The following is a 22,305-nucleotide window of genomic DNA, read 5'->3' on the forward strand; positions in this document are numbered from 1 at the left end:
AATGATAAGTGAGAGAGGGAGAGTCAGGGAGGAGGATGTTGTGATAAAAGAAATGGGTAGAGAATAATAATTCAGTTATCTTTATCAGGGGTCATTTAGGGTGGTTTCAAGGATCTTTAGAAGTCTGTGGAAGAGTTTGAGGGGGTCTGACCTCTCCATGAAACTGCATGCAAAATTTTGCAGGCTGTATGTCACATACACTTAAAAAGAATCAGCTGGAAAAGCAGACTAGAAAGAAGAAGCAGATAACCATTATAAGTCTCCATTTGCCTAAGATTTATATTTCAGAGTTTATGTTGTTTGACTGCTTTGAACACCTTCACTGAGTAATAGCCTAAAAAGCTAGAGGTCCTCTCATCAGAAAAATGTACAGTGTTGCAAAATTTGTATTTTTCTATTTAAAAGAAAAGTTCTCAATGTTGTCTTTGCTTCCATCTACTAAGTAAAACTTTTTAAACAATTTAAAAAAAGATTTTATTTATTTCTTTGGCAGAGACAGATCACAAGTAGACAGAGAGGCAGGCAGAGAGAGAGGAGAAAGCAGGCTCCCTGCCGAGCAGAGAGCCTGATGCGGGGCTTAATCCCAGGACCCTGAGATCAAGACCTGAGCTGAAGGCAGAGGCTTTAACCCACTAAGCCACCCAGGCGCCCCAGTAAAACTTTTTAAAATTCTGAGTCTTAGAGCTCATTAGGGTCTGCTTGTATTGTCTGTGTGTCTCTTGGTTTCCTTCAAGTCATTTTGATCCTTATCTACCTGTTATTTCTTATTGAGTTCTGGACATTGTACGTAACAAATTTGTAGAGAGAATTGGAGGCTCCAGATGTTGTATTTCATTAGCGAAGATGTGTTTTTGCTTCTGACAGACAGCACAGCTGGATGCACCAGCAAGCTAAGATAACCTTATTTTAACTGGACATTGTGTTGATTCAAAGCTGGATTTTAGGAAGGGCTTAGCTCTCTAGGTTATCTCTCTTTCTGTCTGTGTTATTTAGTTATTTTTAAATGTGATTTCATCCTGATTTTGTTTGCATTATAAATATATAATTTTTTTCTAATTGAAGCAGTTTTCTCATGAGCTCAAATAAGCCAGCCTGCTATTATTAGAAGCAGAAATCCTTGGGGGGAGTAGCTTTGACCAGAATTCCAGTTCCAATTTGAAGACCACTTATTGTTTGTTCTTTTTTTTTAATTAAAAAAATTTTTTTATTAGCCTTCTGATGCAGAGAAAGAACTGGTTAACAACATCGAAAACATGTGGTTGAATCTGTTTAACGACTCTGTGAATGTGGAACATGCTCTTGGGGGCATCAAGAGAACTTTCACAGAGGTAGCTTTAAAATTTTCTACTTTCTGAGTAAAGATATTTACAAATATCCCTTGGGATAAATTAATGCAATCCTGCCCTTCTCAGATTACTCGAGGTGAAATATCAAATTACAGACAGCAGATAGAGGATTTTGCAAAGCGTTTTTACCGTGAAGGCCCTGGTTCTGTTGGCGACGATCTTGATAAAGGTAAGAATGTTCTTGTTGGACTGGCTGAGGTACTCGACTGTGGTTTGCTTCAGAACTTCATGGGATGATGGAATGGAGCCCTGGTGTTTGACCTTGACTGTACACTGGGTTCACCTGAGGATCCCAAAAGCACACGGATGCCTGGGGCCCAGATCCAAAGAGTCCGATCCCGTTGTTTTGGAGGGTGGTCCAGATGCCAAGATTTTTAAAGCTCCCATGGGGATTCTCTTGTGCGGCCCAGGTGGATTGAGCGATAAATGCAAAGGAGACAGAGTTTTCTAACTGGAAAATTTCACATACGTAACCTGGTCCTCTGGTTTCCTTTGGAATGACAGAGAGCTACAGTTGTGGTAACTCCCAAAGTGTCTTCCCAGATGGTTTCTGTGGATGGAGTGATAGTTTATGTCCACTGCCTATGATTTCTTACTCAATTTTGTGTACCTTGTATTTCTAGGCACTCACTGATCTATGTGTTTACTTATTCACCAGGAGTAGAACTTTTAGCCTCTTTTGAAAGAGAGCTCACGAAACATGAAAGGAACCGCCAGGAGCTGGCTAATGCTGAGAAACTTTTTGATCTTCCGATTACAATGTACCCAGAGCTGCTCAAAGTGCAGAAGGAAATGAACGGGCTGAAGGCCATCTACGAGCTCTACGAAGGACTAAAGGTAAGCGTCCGGCCGCACGCCCCTCCCTGAAGGCAGTGTGAGGACTAACAGGGCCCAGTGGATTGTGAGGCCACTATGATAAGGAGACGGGGGCCAATTTTGTAGAAGCTCTCACTTTGGCTCTTGGGAGGCAGTGATGGGGAGCGATTGCCGACGGATCCAGGGTTTGTTTCCCTTTGGGGAGAAAGTCGTGGAACTGGATGGTGGTGATGATTGCCCAACATGGTGACTATACTTGATATCGCTGAATTGGATGCGTCAAAGTGCTTAAAATGGTAAATGTCATGTGTATTTTACCACAATAATAAAAAAGAACACTCCCTTTGGTGGCTAGAGCTTGGGTAAGGAGTGGGGTGAACCATTTAGTTGCAAGTGGACATTAAAAGTAATAGCTGTCGGGGTGCCCGGGTGGCTCAGTCGGTTAAGCGTCTGCCTTTGGCTCAGGTTGTGATCCTGGCATCTTGGGATCGAGCCCTGAGTCAGGCGCCCAGCTCAGTGGGGAGGCTGCTTCTCCCTCTCCCTCAGCCCCCTCTCATGCTCTTTCTCTCTCTCAAATCAAAATCTTTTAAAACAAACTAGCAGCTATCGTGACATCCGGATGTCCTCTTAGGGTTTGTTCCCCGTGCAAATTCATGCCGTTCATTCACTCATTCCTCTACCACTCCACTCTGCTCAGCAGAGCCCAGCGCTGTGCTGGTTGGAGGGGAGGGTCTGGAAGGGAGTTGCACCTGCCCATGCCATTTCTGCCCTCTTGAGTCCCCAGGAGAGAATGTTTAAGTTTGGTTCTCCCAAGAAACAGAGCAAATAGGCACCAAATCAACTGATCGATCGATTGATCATCTATCTACCCATCTGTCTAATGTAAACTACGTGTCCAAGGTGGGGCTCAAAGTCGTGACCCCAAGATCAGGAGTCATGTGCTCTACCCAGTGACTCAGCCAGGTGCCCCACCAGATAGATTTGTTGTAAGGAATCGGTTCACACAGTTACGGAGAGTAGAAGTCCCAATATGTGGAGTTGGCAAGCTGGAGACCCAGGCAGCTGACAGTGTAGCTCTGGCTCAGGTCTGGGCTCAAAGGCAGGAGAAGGCTGGTGTCCCAGCTTGAAGACAGACAGAGAATCCTTTCTTACTCAGTCTTTTTCTCTCCAGTCCTTGAGTGGATTGGATGAGGCCCAGCCTCCCCGGGGAGGGAAATCTGCTTTACTCAGGCTGCTGATTGCAATGTTAATATCACCCAGAAACACTCTGGGAAATGTTGTCTGGAATGATGTTTAACCAAATACCCGTGGACCTGTGGCTTGGTCAAGTTCACCCATAAAGTTAACCATTGTGCTGTCCTGTGAACCAATCACCATCATCCTCTGATGTGTAATAGGGTTACAGTCGACAGAGCACGGAGGGACCCAAGGGAGGAAGGTGGTGGCTCAAGGTGGTGGCATTTGAGCAAGCCCTGAGCCAGGAGCAGGTTTTCCCTGGGGGCAGTCTTTGGATTTAGGGCCTGTCCTTCTTCAGCGTGACCGCCTCTTACTGAGTTCCATCTGCAAAGGCCTGATCTCCACATAAGGTCATGTTCTGAGGTTCCAGGGGGACATGAGTTCTGGGAGGGGGGACACTATTCAGTCTGGTACTGCAGGTAGTGGGGTTCTCCAACATCAGATATCACAAGAAGATGCCCCTAAAAGGAAAGGAGAACAAAGAGAGGTCTCAGAGGAGGAGGACAAACAGGTGAGTAGAATGTCTTGGAAGCCAAGTGAAAACAGCCTTTCCAGGGGGCAGGGCTGTCGGACTGCCCCACATGCTGTGTGTGGGGGGTATGTGTGGAATGAACACAGAATTTCATTCGCAGAGGCCACGGTGACCTTGGGAAGAAACATTTCAATGGAATAGTAGCCACCGACCTGATTAGAGTGAGTCCAAGGTATTTGCTCCAAAACAAAGAAAGCATAGGTCCCTGCAAAGACTTTTACATCCGTGTTCACAGCAGATTTACTTGTGGTAGCCCAAGACTAGAAACAACCCAGCGACCCACCAAGCGGGTGGGTAAACTGTGCCAGTCCATCGCACGGAATTCGAGAAAGTCGTAGAAAGGATTGAACTATTGATGTCCTAGGGCAACGATGTGGATGGTCTCAAAATCGTCTTGCTGAGACACGGAAGAGCACATCCTGTAGGATTCCTTCTGCATACAGTTCTAGAACATGCCCATGAATTTATCATGGCGGAAAGCAGGGCAATGCATGTGGTGGGGGTGGGGAGTTACAGAGAGTCAGGGGGAGACTTTGGAGAGCCAAGAACGAGTTCACGATCTCGACTGTGGTGATGACCTCATGGGTGGGTGCACATGCCCAAATGTGGCAAATTGTGCGTCTAAATATGTCAAATTATATATGCCAGTTAATCATCCCCTCAAAAGATGAAAAAGAATGGGGAGAGAGGAATCAGAGGTGCCAAATCTAGACAACTTTCCCAATGTGTTTTTTTTGCAAAGGGAAGCAGAGAAATGAGTGGCAGTTGGGTTGAAGGGACATGGGGTCAGGATAGTTTTTTTTATGATGGGAGAAATAAAAATGGGAATTGCCTAGTGATGGGAATGATCCAGGAGGGCGGAAACACGGTGACAGAAGATAGAAGGGAGACTTGCTTGAGTGATGTCTGTTGTCCTTGAGTCCAAGGGAAAGGGCGGGGTAGGCATGTGGCCTCGGGTTAGAGTCAGTAGGGTCATATGGGGAAGGCAGAGCATATGCCCAGATGTGCTTCCGGTGGGAGATGTTGAATGGTCTGTTCTGATTGCTTGAGAGACGTGTGTAGCAAGATGATCAACAGAGAGGAGAAGGGGCAGGAGGGGTGTGGCCGGTTGAGGATAATGAAGCAGGGGTGAGGTGGTGGTATGGGAAAGAATAGGGCAGCAGTTGCGCCCCAAGGGAAGGCAGCATTAGGGCCTTGGATTTAGACTGAGGCCAGTAAATGAGGTCCTCAGCCATCATGGTTGGCTGTCTGGGGGTAGGTGTTGAGCACTGAACAAATGTCAAGGAGTGGATTTAACCACAGATGAGGTTTTTCCAAATGTGTCAGTGAGAGAGGGGAGGGGAATGGAGGGTGGAGGGAAGAAAGGCCCATTAATGATGGACAGGCTGTATGTTTAGGTGTAGGAACTCCAAAAAGTACTTTTAGTTTCTTTCTGATTCATCTCTCATTAAATTTTTGCAAAGAAAAGTTAACGACTTATGAATGTCATCTCAAAATAATCTAAAAATGTGTTTGAGCTTTTAATATCTTTTCAGAAGATGAAGAAAAAAACGAAAAATTGTAAATATATCTTAATGTCATTTACATCTAAGTCAAAAGATGACCATTTGTCTATTTCATCAATTAACACAATTTTCTGTTAAATACATTTCATGACTCAAAACAACCCCATTGAGCCTTGTGGTCACAGGTTGTAAATGCAGACTCTGCAAGATGGTAAGTTTTAAATAAGGTAGTACTTTATAGGCTAAATATCAGGAAATCCAGCACAAAATGCTGATTATCTGTACGCTAATCCGGCAGGATCATCCAAATTATAAGTATTTTGTAAACTTAGCTGCTTTTACTGGGAAAGAGAAGCACATTATGACGGTGCCTGAATGAAATACAGGCTTTAGGAATGAAGATGTTCTGTGACTTAAGAGATGCCTGATACTGAATCTCCCTTTTCTCCCCTGCCAAGGAAGACATATTTTTGGACTCCGCACATCCTCAAGAGACCGCATTATTTTGGCCGGGCCTTGAAAAAGTTGGAATAATTTTGTTTGTATTTTGGAGCCAGTAATCCATACTTCCTTTTGTGAAGCCGAGGTTCCCGTGGCTAGATGGGCGCTCTGGTTTGCAAACCCAAGGATGGAGTACGGGCTCCCGCAGGTCAGAGGGGCCCTGTTGATGGGACTGTTTCTCACCCATTTCCAGGCTGCGAAAGCAGAATGGTCCCAGACCCTCTGGGTCAACCTGAATGTTCAGTTCCTCCAGGAAGGAATCGACGGTTTTCTCAAGTCCCTCAGAAAGCTACCCCGGCAGGTCCGAAATTTAACGGTGGCCTACCACTTAGAGGCAAAGATGAAGGCGTTCAAAGACTCAATTCCTTTACTTCTTGACTTGAAGCACGAAGCCCTGAGAGACAGGTTGGTTTCGTCCTGTTAGCCCTTTGGACAGGGGGAGGCGCTTCAGTCTAAAATAGGTCCTTGCTGAGATCCGATGACAAAGCCCAAGGTCGCAACAGCCCCACTGAAATTTTAAGATGCAGGTCACATTTCTACAGACTTGTTTCCTTGAGAACTTTCTAGACAATTGCCAACCACAAGGATTCTCTTATTTTTTTTAAAAGCACAAATCCACCAGATGTAAATGGGCATTGGTGGTTGCTTCATTCGAACGGTTTAAAAAAAAAAAAAAAAAACAACAAGCCAGTAGGGGATCTAGATCAATGCCATCGGGTATTGGCAGAAACCTGTGACCCAGGTACTGATTTAAAATGTTTCCATTAGCTGCTTTAAAAGATAGAGGTAAAAATAATTTTAGTAACGTATTTTAACTAACCCAATCTATACAAAACATTATCATTTCAACATGCAATCGCTACAAAACATTTCTCACGTGATATTTTATGCTCTTTAAAAAAAAAAGATGAAAAAAAAAAGTATGTTGCCATTGGCCCTTATTTTTCGCATATAGCATCCTTAACGTGGACTCGCCCCCCAGTGGCAGGTGACTTGTGACAGGTGTCACTGGTATTTCAATGAAGCAGCCGGTTCTGCGGGTGGGATGGAGGAGAGCCACCCCTTATTTGTCTGGGATCATAGGCACGCGTCCGTACACGGACAGAGTCGTGGAATGCCGGCCGAGGACGATGTCATTCTGTTCAGCAACAAAGCATTTTCTAGCTACGGTTCCGCTTTTCTAGCCCGTAAGCCCCAAAGTGTTTCCCAAACTTAGCTCACTTCTCACCATTTTTGTCCTGTCCTCGCCAAAATCATTTATACTATCATTAACTCGATTTTTTTTCTAACAGCTTTTTTTTTTTTTTTTTTAACTTGAATGTGTTCTAAGAAGGAACTCACACCATGGCCATAAATGGGAAATGGAAAGATTTTGCCTTAAATAGAAAGCAATTATAAAAATAAAAACATGAGAGGGTCACCTAGGTGGCTCAGTGGGTTAAAGCCTCTGCCTTCGGCTCAGGTCATGGTCCCAGGGTCCTGGGATCGAGCCCCGCATCGGGCTCTCTGCTCAGCAGGGAGCCTGCTTCCTCCTCCCCCTCTGCCTGCCTCTCTGCCTACCTGTGATCTCTGTCTGTCAAATAGATAAATTAAAAAATCTTTAAAAAAATTAGAAAAATTTAGCTCTGAACGGTTGCCTGTTGCTTAGCGGGAGGCCTACCCTGGGTGTAGGGTGGACGGGGAGGAGGTGTTACAGGCTGGCAGCAGGGAGCGGACACTCTCTCTCCTTGACGTAATCGTAGGAGTGGAGGGAAACTGGAAAGGGAATCCCCTTCTCTCTGGTGACCTGGTGTTATCTATGCTGTGCACCTGTGTCCCCCTCACCCCCCACTTGGGCTGTGACACCCCTACTTCCTATCAGCTCCTGGCCAAGGCCTGGAATAGGGGAGGAGGAATAGTAGAGTCTCCTTTCTGGCCATTTCTGGTTTGTGTGTGTGTTTTTTTAATTTTTTGGCAAATTAAAAAAAAAAGATCTTGTTCGTTTTAGAGTATGGGAGTGGGGGGAGGAGCAGAGGGAGAGAATCTCAAGCAGACTCCGTGTGAGCTCAGAGCCTGACAAGGGGCTCAGTCCCACGACCCGGAGATCATGACTGGAGCTGAAATCAAGAATCAGATGCTCAACCACCGAGCCACCCAGGAACCCCCCTTTGGGGTAGATTTTTACCAAAAAATTCAGTGATCTGGTGCTTACAGCTTATATGCTGGTTACCTGCATTCTAGAAGCTGGTCTAGCATCACACTTAGCTGCTTTATTACCTGCATTCCTTGTAAAGGGAACTATTGAAAAAGGTCCACCCGCAGGTCAGATGTGAACCTTGAAAGAAGGCCGCATCGGGCTCAGAGCAGAGCGGTTGTGTGCACAGAGGCCTGCCCTGGCCCTCCCGTCCACGGCAGACCCTGTCGTACTGTCTCTGTACTCGGGTTTGCTCTCAGCTGTAGGTGATTATTCAATGTGTGGATCTGTTGTGTCATGTCCCAGTTGTGCCCCCAAGTCAGTGCAGTCCCCGTGGGCAGGAGCATGGCCTTTGCTCCCCTGGGCCACAGGCTATGTGACGGATGTAGGTTCCCCAAAGTTAAAAGCCGCCTGTTTCCTTCGATGGTCGTGAAGACGAGACCTCTAAGAGGGTATCTTGCTGGAGGCAGTTTCCTGGGTTCTGGAAGCTGGATGGATTTTTGGAAAACTCTGGAAACTTGATTCCAGTGGTGCCCCCATTTATAGTGGGATTTGTCCTGGGGTGTCAGCGGGAATAATTAAATTCGTCCCTCCATCCAGAAAGCATAAAGGTTTTTAACGTGGCTGCACTTTCAGGCATTGGAAAGAGCTTATGGAAAAAACGGGCGTGTTTTTTGAGATGACGGAGACGTTCACCTTGGAAAACATGTTTGCTATGGAACTTCACAAACACACAGATGTGCTCAATGAGATCGTAATGGCCGCTGTCAAGGAGATCGCCATTGAGAAAGTAAGACCGTTTTTAGTTCCAAAACAGTTGAGAGTAGAGAATTATTTTTATTTAATTTATTTTCAGTGTAATTAACATGGAGTCTTCTATTACTTCCAGAGAATTATTATTATTTTTTTAAAAAGATTTTATTTATTTATTTGACAGAGATCACAAGTAGGCAGAGAGGCAGGCAGAGAGAGAGAGAGAGAGAGGAGGAAGCAGGCTCCCTGCTGAGCAGAGAGCCCGATGCGGGACTCGATCCCAGGACCCTGAGATCATGACCTGAGCCGAAGGCAGCGGCTTAACCCACTGAGCCACTCAAGCTCCCCCTGGAGACTTACTTTTTTTAATGCAAAGGGAAAACATTCATTATAGTATTCATTGTATTTGAGTAATAAGGAATTGTTAGCTTTACAAATATGATTTCTGCCTTGGTTATATTTTTTATTGTTCTAAATTGTAGTTTTCTTCCAATGCATTTATTAAATGTATCCATGGATGCTCATGGGAGAAAACTGAGAAAATAAATCACTTAAAATTCTACCACCCAGGGGCACCTGGGTGGCTCAGTGGATTAAAGCCTCTGCCTTCGACTCAGGTCGTGATCCTAGGTTCCTGGGATAGCCCCGCATCGGGCTCTCTGCTCAGTGGGGAGCCTGCTTCCTCCTCACTCTCTGCCTGCCCCTCTGCCTACTGGTGATCTCTGTCTGTCAAATAAATAAAAAAATAAAATCTTAAAGAAAAAATTCTATCACCTGAAGGTAATTATTAGTAACATTTCACTGTATGTCCTTTAATACTTAAAAGTGTGTAGACACAGGCATGCACAGACATACACATGTACACATACTATACATACAGTCGTACACACAGGTTTAAACACACATCCGTGTACATAGCCTACACATACACAGACACATGCATGTGCATAAATGCACACACCACACACACATATGCAAACACACACACATGCATCACATACACACAGCACACACAGAAATATCGATACAGCTGGCTTTTGAAAATACAATCATTAATGGGCACATTCCTTTGTAATCGGATTCTCTTGTTTCGCGGCAAACATGGGCAGGATCATGTAGGTGTGCAGGGAGTGGGGCCAGGAAATCTACACACACTTGATCTTAGCCAAAAGGCCGAGAAGCGATGGTTCTGGGGCTGCGTGACCTGGCCAAGCTGAGTCATGTCTCCAGGTACCCCGTTGGCATCTCTAGACTGTGGATAGTCGTCATTACTTTGCTATGGTGCTTTGCGGACGGGAAGGCGATCCTGTATACGCCGTGCTCCCTGGGCATCTAGCTGGTGCTTGGTCAGTTGGTGTTGGGGTTGCCGTGATGGAATGTCTGTTTCCCTGGAAAACTGCCCCGGGCTCAGGAAGCTGCTACTGGGTGGGAGTTCTGTTTTTTTTTTTCCCCATGTCTGTGCCCAAACCGCTCTTTTTTTGTCTTCCCGACCAGGCGGTGAAGGAAATCCTGGACACGTGGGAAAGTATGAAGTTTACTGTGGTCAAGTATTTCAAAGGCACCCAGGAGCGAGGCTATATCTTGGGGTCTGTCGACGAGATCATCCAGAGCCTTGATGACAACACCTTCAACTTGCAAAGCATCTCGGGAAGCAGATTCGTGGGGCCCTTTCTGCAGACGGTTCACAAATGGGAGAAAACGCTTTCTCTCATTGGGGAAGTCATTGAGGTGAGGAAAGCAGGAGAGCACTTTCACACGAGAATATTTTGTGCTCGGGCACCAAGGACCCTCCCACACGCTTTTTCTGGCTTGATTTATTTTGGGGGTGGGGGTGTGTGTGCACATGATTGGGAGAGTCAACCCGAGGTTTTATTTCAATGTTTTTTCAACGTTTTCAATGTGTTTGTAACTTCTGTGATTCTTCATTGGGTCTCTTTCCTCTGCCTCTGTTCTTGTTGGATACTGTCCTGTTCTTGTTGTCCGGGTACGGTCACCTCCTTTACAAAATGGAAGAATTTAAACATGTTTAAAGCCCTTTTCAGATTTCTCCATATTTATTCTCAAGTTTTCCTGTGTGTGTGTGTGTGTGTGTGTGTGTGTGTCTATGACTGTCTTCCCCGTAGTGGGTTTTTCTCTGTGGGATCTGTTTTTGCCTATGCTGGCTTCACTTTTCAAGGGTTTCTGCAGTTTCTTCAAGTCCACCTGTCATACTGGACAGTGCTGAACAAGGTCTTACATTATTAGGTGGCTTGGTGCTTTCTTCTTGTGGGAAATGCTAGTCCAGACCTCTCTGAGTGGCCCAGGGCCCAGCTCACCATTTTTGTGTGGCTGTCTTTCTTTTTTCCCTCCCCAGATCAGGGGCAAGGGCCTTGTTAGGCCACAGACCTGAGTTTGGGCTGGGTTGATACCAGCCCTGGTTCACCGGCTAGGGAGGCAGCCTGGGCCCTCACCCCTCTCAAGCATGGTCTTCCTTTGCTTGCTTGTTTGGGTGCATTACTTTTTGTTAGGTAGGACATAGCACTGTTTTCTTTTTCTTCATTATTAAAAAAATTTTTTTTAAATGGATGTGAAATTTACGTAATGTGAAATTCATCATTTTATAGATTTATTTATTTTAGAGAGGAGGGAAGGAATGGAGGGAGTGGGAGAGAGAGAGTCTTCAAGCAGATTCCCAACTATGTACAGAGTCTGATGCGTGACTCGACCTCACCACCCTGAGCTGTAAACCAAGAGTCACACGCTCAACCAGCTGAGCCACCCAGATGCCCCTGTCTGGGCTTTTTTTTTTTTTTTTTTTTTTTTAACGATGTGTCTTTTGTTCCACTGGGTAACAGGGCTCCCACCCCTGCTTACAACCAGAAGTTTCTTTCTTGTTCTGGGCTGGTGCAGAGAGTTTTCTTTTGCTTTTGTGTGGGGCTTTGTATCTTAACATACTTAGCTATGATTTCTCCAGCATTCTTGTATATTTGGAAAAGAGTGTGCACGCCTGCTCTCTGACCTTGCCTGGGGAGACTTTTGACCTGCGCTGCTGCATATCTATCCTGTCTTAGGGTGGGAGTTTGCCCTCCACACCTGTGCTGACTTTGCATTGTGCACTTTCAGATTTGGATGTTGGTTCAGAGAAAATGGATGTATCTTGAAAGCATTTTTATCGGTGGAGATATCCGCTCACAGCTTCCTGATGAGGCAAAGAAGTTTGACAACATCGATAGAATATTTAAAAGGGCAAGTGACCGGTTTCTGTTTTAGTTGTGAGAGGACAGTGATTTGAGATACATTTACTTATGTTTCTGCTTGTAGTATTTTGTCTATTAAGTAGCTTCTGAATTTTTTTAAGTTTCTTTATTCCTTTTTAAGTAACCTCCACACCCAACATGGGGCTCGAACTCAGGACCCTGAGATCAAGAGCTACATGCTTCACTGTCTGAGCGAGCCCAGGCGCCCCTAATTCTGAATTTTTAAATCATTACATAGGACCTTCATCTGTTCGGTTAAGATTTCTGTTTGGTTTTGAGCCACTGGCACATGGCACTGAAACTTACTTATATTGATTTTTCATTATAAAAGTAATACTTGCTGGGGCTCCTGGGTGGCTCAGTGGGTTAAAGCCTCTGCCTTCGGCTCAGGTCATGATCTCAGGGTCCTGGGACTGAGCCCCGCATTGGGCTTTCTGCTCAGCAGGGAGCCTGCTTCCCTCTCTCTGTGCCTGCCTCTCTGCCTACTTGTGATCTGTGTCTGTCAAATAAATAAATAAAATTTAAAAAAAAGTAATATGTGCTTTAAAAGCTTTGAAAATGTAGAAAGGTTGAAAAAAAAAAGTATCTTCCAGAGTTTTGTGACCTTGATGTGACCACTTAAATGTGATGTATATTTCTTTAGTCTTTTTTTTTTCTGTGCCCATGGGTTTAAAAAACAGAATGACAACAATGTTTTATATAATTTCCTCTTCTAATTTTCTTTTAATATTATGAGGAAAGGTATTTCGTATTATGACACCCGAGAAAAGATCCTGGTGGCTTTATAAAACATTGCAGTGACTGGCTGGACATTACTTTAGTTGATTGCTGTAATGAAACCTCTCGTTCTAAGAGGAATTGTTTGCTTTCATCAATCATGTGCAGGCATGTGCCTCCTGCCTGTTCCACATTTACGATGAATATTTCATGAGACACTGGTGGAAAGTAAATTGCCCGTGAAGGAGTATTGCCCATTTTAAAGTCCTTCCCGGAAGGGGTTGCGTGGGTCTTCGTTGCCCCTGGCCATTAGTGGGGCGAGGGTCCTAACCCGGAGCCACCTGCCTTGGAAGCTGGGGTGCCTCAGTGGTGTCGTGCTCTCTCTCGTTAGTGGGCCTGGTTTGCATTTGGGTCTCTGCTATCCATTAGAGCTGATAATCTTTCCTTATCATTTGCATAAGCTTTTTTTTTTTAAACTTAAAATCATACAATGGATATTTATTATTGAAGAATTAAGAAACTATTTTTTTTAAGATTTTATTTATTTCACAGACAGAGATTACAAGAGAGGCAGGCAGAGAGAGAGGAAGGGAAGCAGGCTCCCTGCTGAGCGGAGAGCCTGATGCGGGACTCCATCCCAGGACCCTGGGATCACAACCTGAGCCGAAGGCAGAGGGTTTAACCCACTGAGCCATCCAGGCACCCTGAATTAAGAAACTATTAAAAAGAGCAAAAAAACCCCTATAATCCCCAGATAACCATTTTGATACGTCAATAGCCATCTTTCCAGAATTCTTTTTATTCCTGTGTAAACATATAAATAAGAATTATAAGTAAATATTCTACAAGGTAATATCATTCTTACCCATGTGATGATTTAAAAATAAGTTAACGACCTTGGCACGTATCTCTATGCGTAAACATGGATCACTTTCAGCCACCGACAGACCCAGGTTCCTGTTGTTGGATGTTGGGGACATTTCCCTCACCGTCCCCTCTGTGTGCCACCATGGTGAAGAGTGCTGGAGGGACAGTCCCAGGACACACGTGTGGCCCAGAGTGGAGCTTCCGGCTTCATTCTCCCCGGGAAGGGTGACTGAGGGCTTTCCACATGCGGACACTGTTGCTGGACCCTGGGATACCTCAGAGCCAGAGAGGTTAAAAATCACCACCCCAAAGGCTGACTTTTTTTTTTTTTTAAGATTTTATTTATTTATTTGGCAGAGATCACAAGTAGGCAGAGAGGCAGGCAGAGCGGGGGGCAGGGGGAAGCAAGGTCCCCGCTGAGCAGAGAGCCCGATGCAGGGCTTGATCCCAGGACCCTGAGACCATGACCTGAGCCGAAGGCAGAGGCTTAACCCACTGAGCCACCCAGGCGCCCCAAGGACTGACCTTCTAATGCGAGGGTGAACACATTAACATCAGAAATAAGTAAATTATCTCCAGCACACTGGGAGGTGCTAGGGACCCTAAGGCTGCCTTGGCCCCCCGAAAAGGCTGTGGTTTGGGCTCGTGTTGGTTAGGAGTGTCCCCTCTTGCCCTCACCCAGATCATGGCCGAGACCTTGAAGGATCCAGTGATCAAGAGGTGCTGTGAGGCCCCCAACCGCCTGGCCGACTTGCAGCACATCAGCGAGGGGCTGGAGAAATGCCAGAAGAGCCTGAACGACTACTTAGACTCCAAGAGAAACGCTTTCCCCAGGTTCTTCTTCATTTCCGATGATGAGCTGCTCAGCATCCTGGGGAACAGCGACCCGCTCTGCGTCCAGGAGCACATGATCAAGGTGGGCCCCCGCGATCCCACGCCTGCACCCTGGGAGCGGCTGCCCACGCTGTTCCAGGGAGGCTTATTCCCCGAGGCCCAGGGCTGGGAAACACTGCTGGGCTTTGATCGGAAACGTCAACCTAATGAAATCCACGGAGTCTGAAACTATACAAAGATTCCATTGTTATTTGCTGCTCTTCTTCTAAAGTCCAAAAACAAAGACTAAGAAGCAGAGGGTGATACTGGATGGGACTCTGGAGACAGGTTGACTGGGTTCAAATCCTGGCTCTGCACAGACCTGCTGTGTGACTTTTGACTAGTTACCTAACTTCTCTGGGACTTGGTCTTTCCTTCTTTCTTTCCCTCCTTGCTTCCTTCCTCTCCTTCTCTCTCTCTCTTTCTTTCTCTCTCTCTTTGCTTCAGTTTTATTTATTTATTTGAGAGAGAGGGAGCCAGAGGGAGAGGGAGAAGCAGACTCCCCACTGAGCAGAGCCCAGGACTCCGACATCCCAGGACTCCGACATCATGCCCTGCACCAAAGGCAGCCACTTAACCAACTGAGCTACCCAGTCACCCCTGGGCATTGGTTTCTTACCTGTAAGTGGGGATAAAGACAAGACTTACCTGCTTCAGTGGAGTTGTTATTAAGAGTAAATGAGTTTGTGGAGCACCTGGGTGGCTCAGTGGGTTAAGCCTCTGCCTTTGTCTCAGGTCATGATCTCAGGGTCCTGGGATGGAGCCCCACATCAGGATCTCTGCTCAGCGGGGAGCCTGTTTCTCCTTCTGCCTGCCGCTCTCTCTGTCTCTCCCTCCCTCTTTCCCTTGCTTCTCTCTATTCCTCTCTCTTTTTGAAACAAAGCTATAGGGTTGCCACACTCTTTGCCCCCTCCCTATCACAGCTCCCCCTCCCCTTTTGGGAGGCAGCCACTATCAGGATTTGGTGGGGATTCCTTCCAGTTTGCATCCTTGGACACAAACGTGTACATGTCTGTGAACAATATTGAGCAGCAGGAGACAACACACAAAACCGTCTCTGGTGGTAGCCAGCCAGAGCATGGCCAGAAGGAATCTTGGAGGAGCAGGTCAAAGCTCTATGTTTAGTATCTGCCTGAGGCAAGGGCTCCCAAGCTTGACAGTGTCGCGAGTTGGCCAGCTGCTGCTGTGTGTGTGCGTGTGGGTACTGGGGGCCGGGGACACTCCTTGGCATCCCTGGCCTCTACCCACTAGAAGCCAGGAGCATCATTCTCCAGTTAAGACCAGAACTCTCTCCCGACATTGCCTCATGCCCCCTGGGTGCCCAATCATTTGTGGTTTTAAATCGGGGTCGTAGAAGAAGCCTGCCTTCCTTCCAAACAAAGCGTTTGGGATCGAGCACAGAACTCCATACTTTCCCTTTAGTTAATGCTGATGTCCTTCTTAAGCTACAATTCACGTCTCGGGTCACAGGTGTTCCTTTCTCAAAGGGGAGTTTTATATCTTATTCCTGCTCTCATGAACAGATATTTGACTGTTTTAGAAAAATGTGTGTTAGAAGTACTTCATTTACCCGTGGCACTCTTTTGCAAACCTCTGGTTTTACCCTTTAAAGCCTGCTGTCCTCGCTTCTCCTTCTGCTCTGTAGAATGCCTTGTCTTCTATTCTGGGTCCTGAAAGACTCATTTTTCTGAACGGCATTCTGACCAGTATCAGTGACGATTGGCAACAGACGGCCAGTGTTAAGTGCCAGCGGCCTCTCTCGCACGTCGTTCGATTTGACCCTTCCAACATCATCTTGGAAGTGCCGTAATTATGTCTATTTTGGGCCGAGAGAGAAGCCGCAGCTTGCCCCAGGTCACCCAGAAGGGTGGGGATCCCAGCACACGTCGAACTCGTCAGCCCCGCCGGTGTTGCATCACCAGGCTGCCCTGCGTCTCCTCCGCCCAGACCCCTCTCCCCACCTGCGAATGCCCTAGAACCCCAGGTGTGGGCAGGGAGCGCGTCTTCTTTTTCTTTCTTGCTTTTTAAACCCAGACAGACCTTTGCACAGTGAGGAGTAGACGCGGGCACCCGGCATGGACCCCCGTTTGGTGCTCGCGTCCTGGTGGCTCCCCCGTGCGACCAAGGTCCGTGTCACCAGGCGGATGTCCCGCTGTGTTGCAGATGTACGACAACATCGCTCTGCTGAGGTTTCAGGATGGGGAGAATGGAGAGAAGCTGGTGTCCGCCATGATCTCAGCAGAAGGAGAGGTCATGGAGTTCCGCAAGGTCATCCGGGCCGAGGGGCGCGTGGAGGACTGGATGACGGCCGTGTTGAACGAAATGCAGAGGACCAACCGGCTGATCACCAAAGAGGCTATCTTTAGATACTGTGAAGACAGAAGCAGGTAGGGTCACAACTGGGAACACAGGTCGCTTTTTCATACGAATAATCCTATTGGATGAATGAATACTTGGGGTTTGGAGTAGAACAGGCAATGTTCTGAATGAAGTTTTCTTTCCTTGCAGTAGTTAAGCTGGTCCATGCATTGTTTGTCTTTCAAGGATCACCTAATTCAGGACTTCTCCCATCCAAGTACTAACCAGGCCCGACCCCGCTTAGCTTTTGAGATCCAAGGAGATCAGGCATGTTCACAATGGTACAGCCGTAGACAAATTCGGGACTTTGCAAAACGTGTTGGTGGTGTCTGGACCAGCAGCATCAACCCCCCCCCTCCGGGAGCTTAGTAGAAATGCAAATACCTGGGGGCCCTCCCCTAAATCTGCTCCATCCAGAAACTCTGGGGGTGGGTCCCTCTGTGTATTTTATAAGCTCCTCCCTGGGGGAGTCTTTTTTTTTTTTTTTTTTTTTTTTAAGATTTTATTTATTTATTTGACAGCGAGAGACACAGTGAGAGCGGGAACACAAGCAGGGGGAGTGGGAGAGGGAGAAGCAGGCTTCCTGCTGAGCAGGGAGCCCGATGCGGGGCTCGATCCCAGGACCTTGAGATCATGACCAGAGCTGAAGGCAGAGGCTTACGCAACTGAGCCACCCAGGCACCCCCTCCCTGGGGATTCTGAGCCAACCACTGACCTGGTGACCCAACAGAAACCTGGTCCTGGGGAAGGTTCATCTGTGTGTGGGTTAAGGAGTAAATTTGTTCTCAAATATTAAGCAATTTCAATCGTGCCTTGCTTTCTGTGGCCCGAGAAGCATCTAGGCATCGAGCTGAGCCTGAGCCATGCCTGCTTCTCGCGGTGAGGAGGGCTGGCTTTACCGCACACGCTTGGCTGCAAACTACGTAAAGCATCTTCGGATGACGAGTTCTATCCGGGGTAGGTGGGATTCCCAGGAGGAAAGTTGGCGGGGGGCCTTTATGCAGACAAAGAACCTCTATTATTATTTTCAGATTGCGATCCTTTTGATTTTACATGCTGCCTTTTTTATTTCATGCACTGGAAACATCCAGTTTAGTAACTTATTAGAAAATGGCCTTGAATTTGGATGATTGGGATCCTTCTTTTTTTTTTTTAAGGTACCGTAAGGATTGGTTAGTGTTCTGTAGTCAGGTACATACAGATCTCAGTGGTGTGTGGGTGAACTGGCTTTCTGAAAAAAGGAAGAAAAGAAAGCTTTGACTCAGAGAGTTCATCAGTGTTCATGGTGGAAGGGCTCCCACCCCGGTTGATTTCAGGGTCTCCAGTGGAATAATGGCAAGTGGTCTGAACGCCAGCCTGCAGAATTCTTAGATATTTGACCGTGAACTCTCATGGACAGGGAGGAGGTGTGTCTGGCATGTTATCAGTTACATTCGTGGCCTGAGCCATTATTTATCGGGCTCCTGCTGGAGCTAATCCCCGTGTTGGATGCTCTTCCAAAAGCTAACTGGACCGATAAATCGCGGGGCCCCAGGAGTAGTGATTGCTGTGTGTTCTGGTCTCCTTCGTGCTCCCAGATCAGATGAATTTTACACCGATGCCAGTTTCAACTACATCGTAACTGCCGCTTTGCTGGGGGATCACTGTGTGTCGCAGGGTGTGGTCAGTAGGAGACGGAGTAAGGGAAGGCTCCCCAAAGTGTCTGCGGCACCCCCTCCTCCCCAAATGTCCCTCCTCCTCACAGGACCACGGTTGTGTCTAACAAAATGTGGGATTAGTTGAAATGAACATAATGGTTTGTTTGAACAGAAACGTTTTGGCATCACCGAGAAGACGGGCCCAGGAGTACGCAGCCCCAGAAAAGCACCCAGTGTCCTGGGATTTGCCAGACGTCATCATGTTCTTTCTAAGCTGTGCTCTGAGTCACTTTATTTTCTCTGGTCAAGTTTGCTTCTGCTTCTCCTGATTTCTGACTTCCTAGACCCCTCATCACCTTCATTATCTCTCTCTAGTGTGTAGGGATCACAACCATAAACAGTATGTAGGTTTTTACGGGACACCAGACAGTTTTAAAACAAGATGGCAAAGCCTAATCTTTTCATTGTTTTAAATACCTTTTTAAATTTATTTTGCCATTAATTGTGTGTCATCAAGGTAATGACTAGTAATTCACGGTCGTTTTTCCTGGATTGGAACTTAGAGTTCTGGGCCCATTATTTTTCAAGTATATAGAAAAACAAGGAAAACCAAAAACCAAAAAACAAAACCTTGCCTTAAGTGTATTTCAGGGCACTTCTCAGCTTTGGAAATTTGTATCTCTGTAGAGGAAATCCAAATGGCAAGTAAAAATATGAAAAGAGGAGAGCGTTGTTAGTCTTGGGGATCTGCAAATTAGCAGATTAGATACTGTCCCCCACCCCTTTCAGAATGGCAAAAAATTTTAAAAAGCAATAATACCTAGTGCTGGAGAGCACGTGGTGAGAAGGGCAGGGCTGTGCATTGCTGGTGGGATAAGGATTGCTACAACCTTTAAAAGTAATTTGATCATTTCTATTAAAATAATCTACTCAAAGAGTGTTCTCTTAGGCCTAGTTGTTTTGCTTTTTGGGATTCTGTTCTGCAAGCCTAGAAGCAACTCTGACTTTTCAGGTTAGATGGAGAGCCGGGTTTGTCCGCCTCAGCCGTGCTGACATTTGGGGCTGGATAATGCTTTGCTGTGGGAGACCAGAGTGACTTGGGGGTGGTTAGCACCATCTTCAGCCCCTGCCACCCCCCCCCCCCCAGCTCAGACAACTGAAAACATCTCCGGACATTGCCCAGTGGTGTAGAGGGATGTTTCCTGCAGTATTATTTGTGTTGGCGAAGGAACTGGAAGAAATTTAACTAGACACGAGTAGGGCAACTGCAGCAGCCTCAGACTCCAGAGTACCACGCAGCTTTTAAAGATTGGGTTACCCTATATCCACTGACCCAGAGGCTTGCTGCCTAGAATTCTGAAGTGGGACAGTCAAGGTGCAGAGTACCTTGTTTTGTCAGCTGATATTTTTGGAGGAACAGCCACCACAGCCCCTTCTCCCCCTACGTGTGTGTCACTTTGGTCAGGTGTGTGTGGGAGAGAAAAGAGTAGTAAGTAACACCCAGGAAGCTGTAATAGGCAAACGGACGGGGTGGTCCGAGATGATGAAATTTGTTGGAATTTAAAAATGTAAACATTCTTATTCTATGCCCATAGTATTCGGTTCCTCTGCAAACCTGTCCAGGCATATTTTAAAAGGGACCTAGCATCTTCCTGCATTGTCCCCTCGAATGTTCTCACCTGTGTGTGCTGTCAGCCTGCCGTTTTCCCGTCCAGCTGGAAGAGTTACTGCCGTTTGCTGACCTCGAGCCCTCCCTGGGTCTCCCCCATTCCAGAGCAAAGAAACGCATTCTTACGGGGACTGTCGTCTTGCGCCAGTCCCTGGAGAAAGATCTCGAACAGGCGTGCTTTCTCCTTTAGGGTCGACTGGATGCTCCTGTACCAAGGGATGGTGGTGCTGGCCGCCTGCCAGGTGTGGTGGACCTGGGAGGTGGAGGACGTCTTCCACGAAGTGCAGAAAGGGGAGAAGCAGGCCATGAAGGAGTACGGCAAGAAAATGCACCGGCAGATCGACGAGCTGGTCACTCGGATCACCATGCCCTTGAGCAAAAACGACAGAAAGAAATACAACACGGCCCTCATCATCGACGTGCACGCTAGGGACATAGTAGACTCTTTCATAAGAAGCAGGTAGGGACCCCCGGGGGCCCTGGCGTGTCACAGCGTGTGTCCGCCACCCAGCATGGCCTCGCGGTTCTCCAACCTCCTCTCCCGCCTTTCTTCTCCCCTCCCCTTCCAGCATTCTCGAGGCCCGGGAGTTTGAGTGGGAGAGTCAGCTGCGGTTCTACTGGGACCGGGAGCCGGACGAGCTGAACATCCGGCAGTGCACGGGCACCTTCAGCTACGGTTACGAGTACATGGGTCTGAACGGGAGGCTGGTCATCACGCCGCTCACGGACCGCATCTACCTGACTCTCACGCAGGTGACTGGCCACCCAGACCGCGCGCTGACCAGCGGCCCCTGGTTCTGGATTGCTCTCCAAGGGTGACTGGGTTGCCTGCAGACACCGCACTGGGTTGGCCGGTGTCCCCCCTTCCTGATTCATGGCCTCTCGGAACCTTACGATATGACCTTCTTTGGAAATACGCTCTTTGTCCATTTAATTAGGGAAGGATTGGGAACATCCAGGATTAGGGTCCCCAGATCCTCTGACTGGTGTCCCTGTGAGACGAGGACGCAGAGAGCCAGGAAAGGTGACATTAAGTTGGGGGCAGGGGTTGGAGTGAGGTGGCCCCACGCCAAGGAAGGCTTGCAGCCACCAGAGCCAAGAACCCCCCTCGAAGCTTTGGAGGGAGCGCGGCCCTGCCAACAGCTCGATTTCAGACTCCAGCTCTCAGTGCCGTGAACAAATGCATTTCTGGTGTTTTCAGCCCCCACTTGGTGGGAACCTCCTAGGGCCGCCCCAGGAAACCAGTGCCGGGAGCAAGGGACACCACTGTTCAAAATCCGTAAACGAGTTTGAACTCGGAGCAGGACCTACCCGCCACCCTCTGGGATGGGGCCGTCGCCGGTTCAGGCGGCTCCTAAAACTGCCCTCAGGCTTACCAGTTTGCGGAAAGGGCTCACAGAACTCAGCAAAGCCTTGGCAGTCCTTACTGTGGTTTACCCTAGCAAAGGGATACAGGTCAAAGCCCGCAGCAGGAGGTGGTGGGCAGCGAGCAGGCTGGAGCCCGCACTTTCCGGTCGCAGTGTCCTCGTGCAGACGGCGCTCTCCCTTGTGGTGGCCGTGTGGCCGCGGGCAGCAGGCATTACCACGCGGCAAGCTCGCTGGGGATGCGGGTGTGGGGCTTCCAGCGGGGACTGGTCATGCAGAAATGACCGATGGCTTGCACGGCCGACTTTAGCTTCCAGCCCCTCCAGAAGGTCAAGCTGATGGCACATGGCCCGACGTCACGGTTCTCAGGACATTCCACGGGCTTTGAGATCAACTCCTAGAATCTGGAGACACAGGGCCAGAACTTTCCGTGGGGAGGGCTAACCCTGTACGGCACAGATGTACATGTGTGCACGGGCCTCGTCTCTGGGAACAACTGGGCCCTTGTCCTCAGGGTCGGCACCCGTTCCGGTGTGTCGCTTAGTCCTTGGTACACTGGTCCCTGTATCACGGCATGGGGCGGGGGGGGGAGGGGAGGGAGCGGTGGAGGTCAATGGAAAAACAGAAATGTTACAAAATAGCGACTGTCAGGAAAGGTGAGTGTGGACATGTCCATTGTCACGTGTGTACCGCGCATATATTGTCAGGGTTTGGGAAACAG

General features: G+C 47.6%; 1 protein-coding gene across 1 annotated transcript in view; it reads left to right on the forward strand.

Moving 5' to 3' along the window:
• DNAH10 (dynein axonemal heavy chain 10) overlaps positions 1–22,305 on the forward strand; it is a 136,186-nt gene that overhangs the window by 46,027 nt on the left and 67,854 nt on the right. Inside the window, exons 22-32 of the mRNA XM_044244403.1 lie at positions 1,212–1,328; positions 1,413–1,515; positions 2,005–2,183; positions 6,130–6,341; positions 8,746–8,899; positions 10,357–10,590; positions 11,965–12,087; positions 14,365–14,598; positions 16,719–16,942; positions 20,410–20,679; positions 20,789–20,972. Coding sequence (XP_044100338.1) covers positions 1,212–1,328; positions 1,413–1,515; positions 2,005–2,183; positions 6,130–6,341; positions 8,746–8,899; positions 10,357–10,590; positions 11,965–12,087; positions 14,365–14,598; positions 16,719–16,942; positions 20,410–20,679; positions 20,789–20,972 — 2,034 coding nt within the window. The remainder of the gene's footprint in view (positions 1–1,211; positions 1,329–1,412; positions 1,516–2,004; positions 2,184–6,129; positions 6,342–8,745; positions 8,900–10,356; positions 10,591–11,964; positions 12,088–14,364; positions 14,599–16,718; positions 16,943–20,409; positions 20,680–20,788; positions 20,973–22,305) is intronic.

This window comes from Neovison vison, chromosome 3 (assembly GCF_020171115.1).
Source record: "Neovison vison isolate M4711 chromosome 3, ASM_NN_V1, whole genome shotgun sequence".
Taxonomy (NCBI): Eukaryota; Metazoa; Chordata; class Mammalia; order Carnivora; family Mustelidae; genus Neogale; species Neogale vison.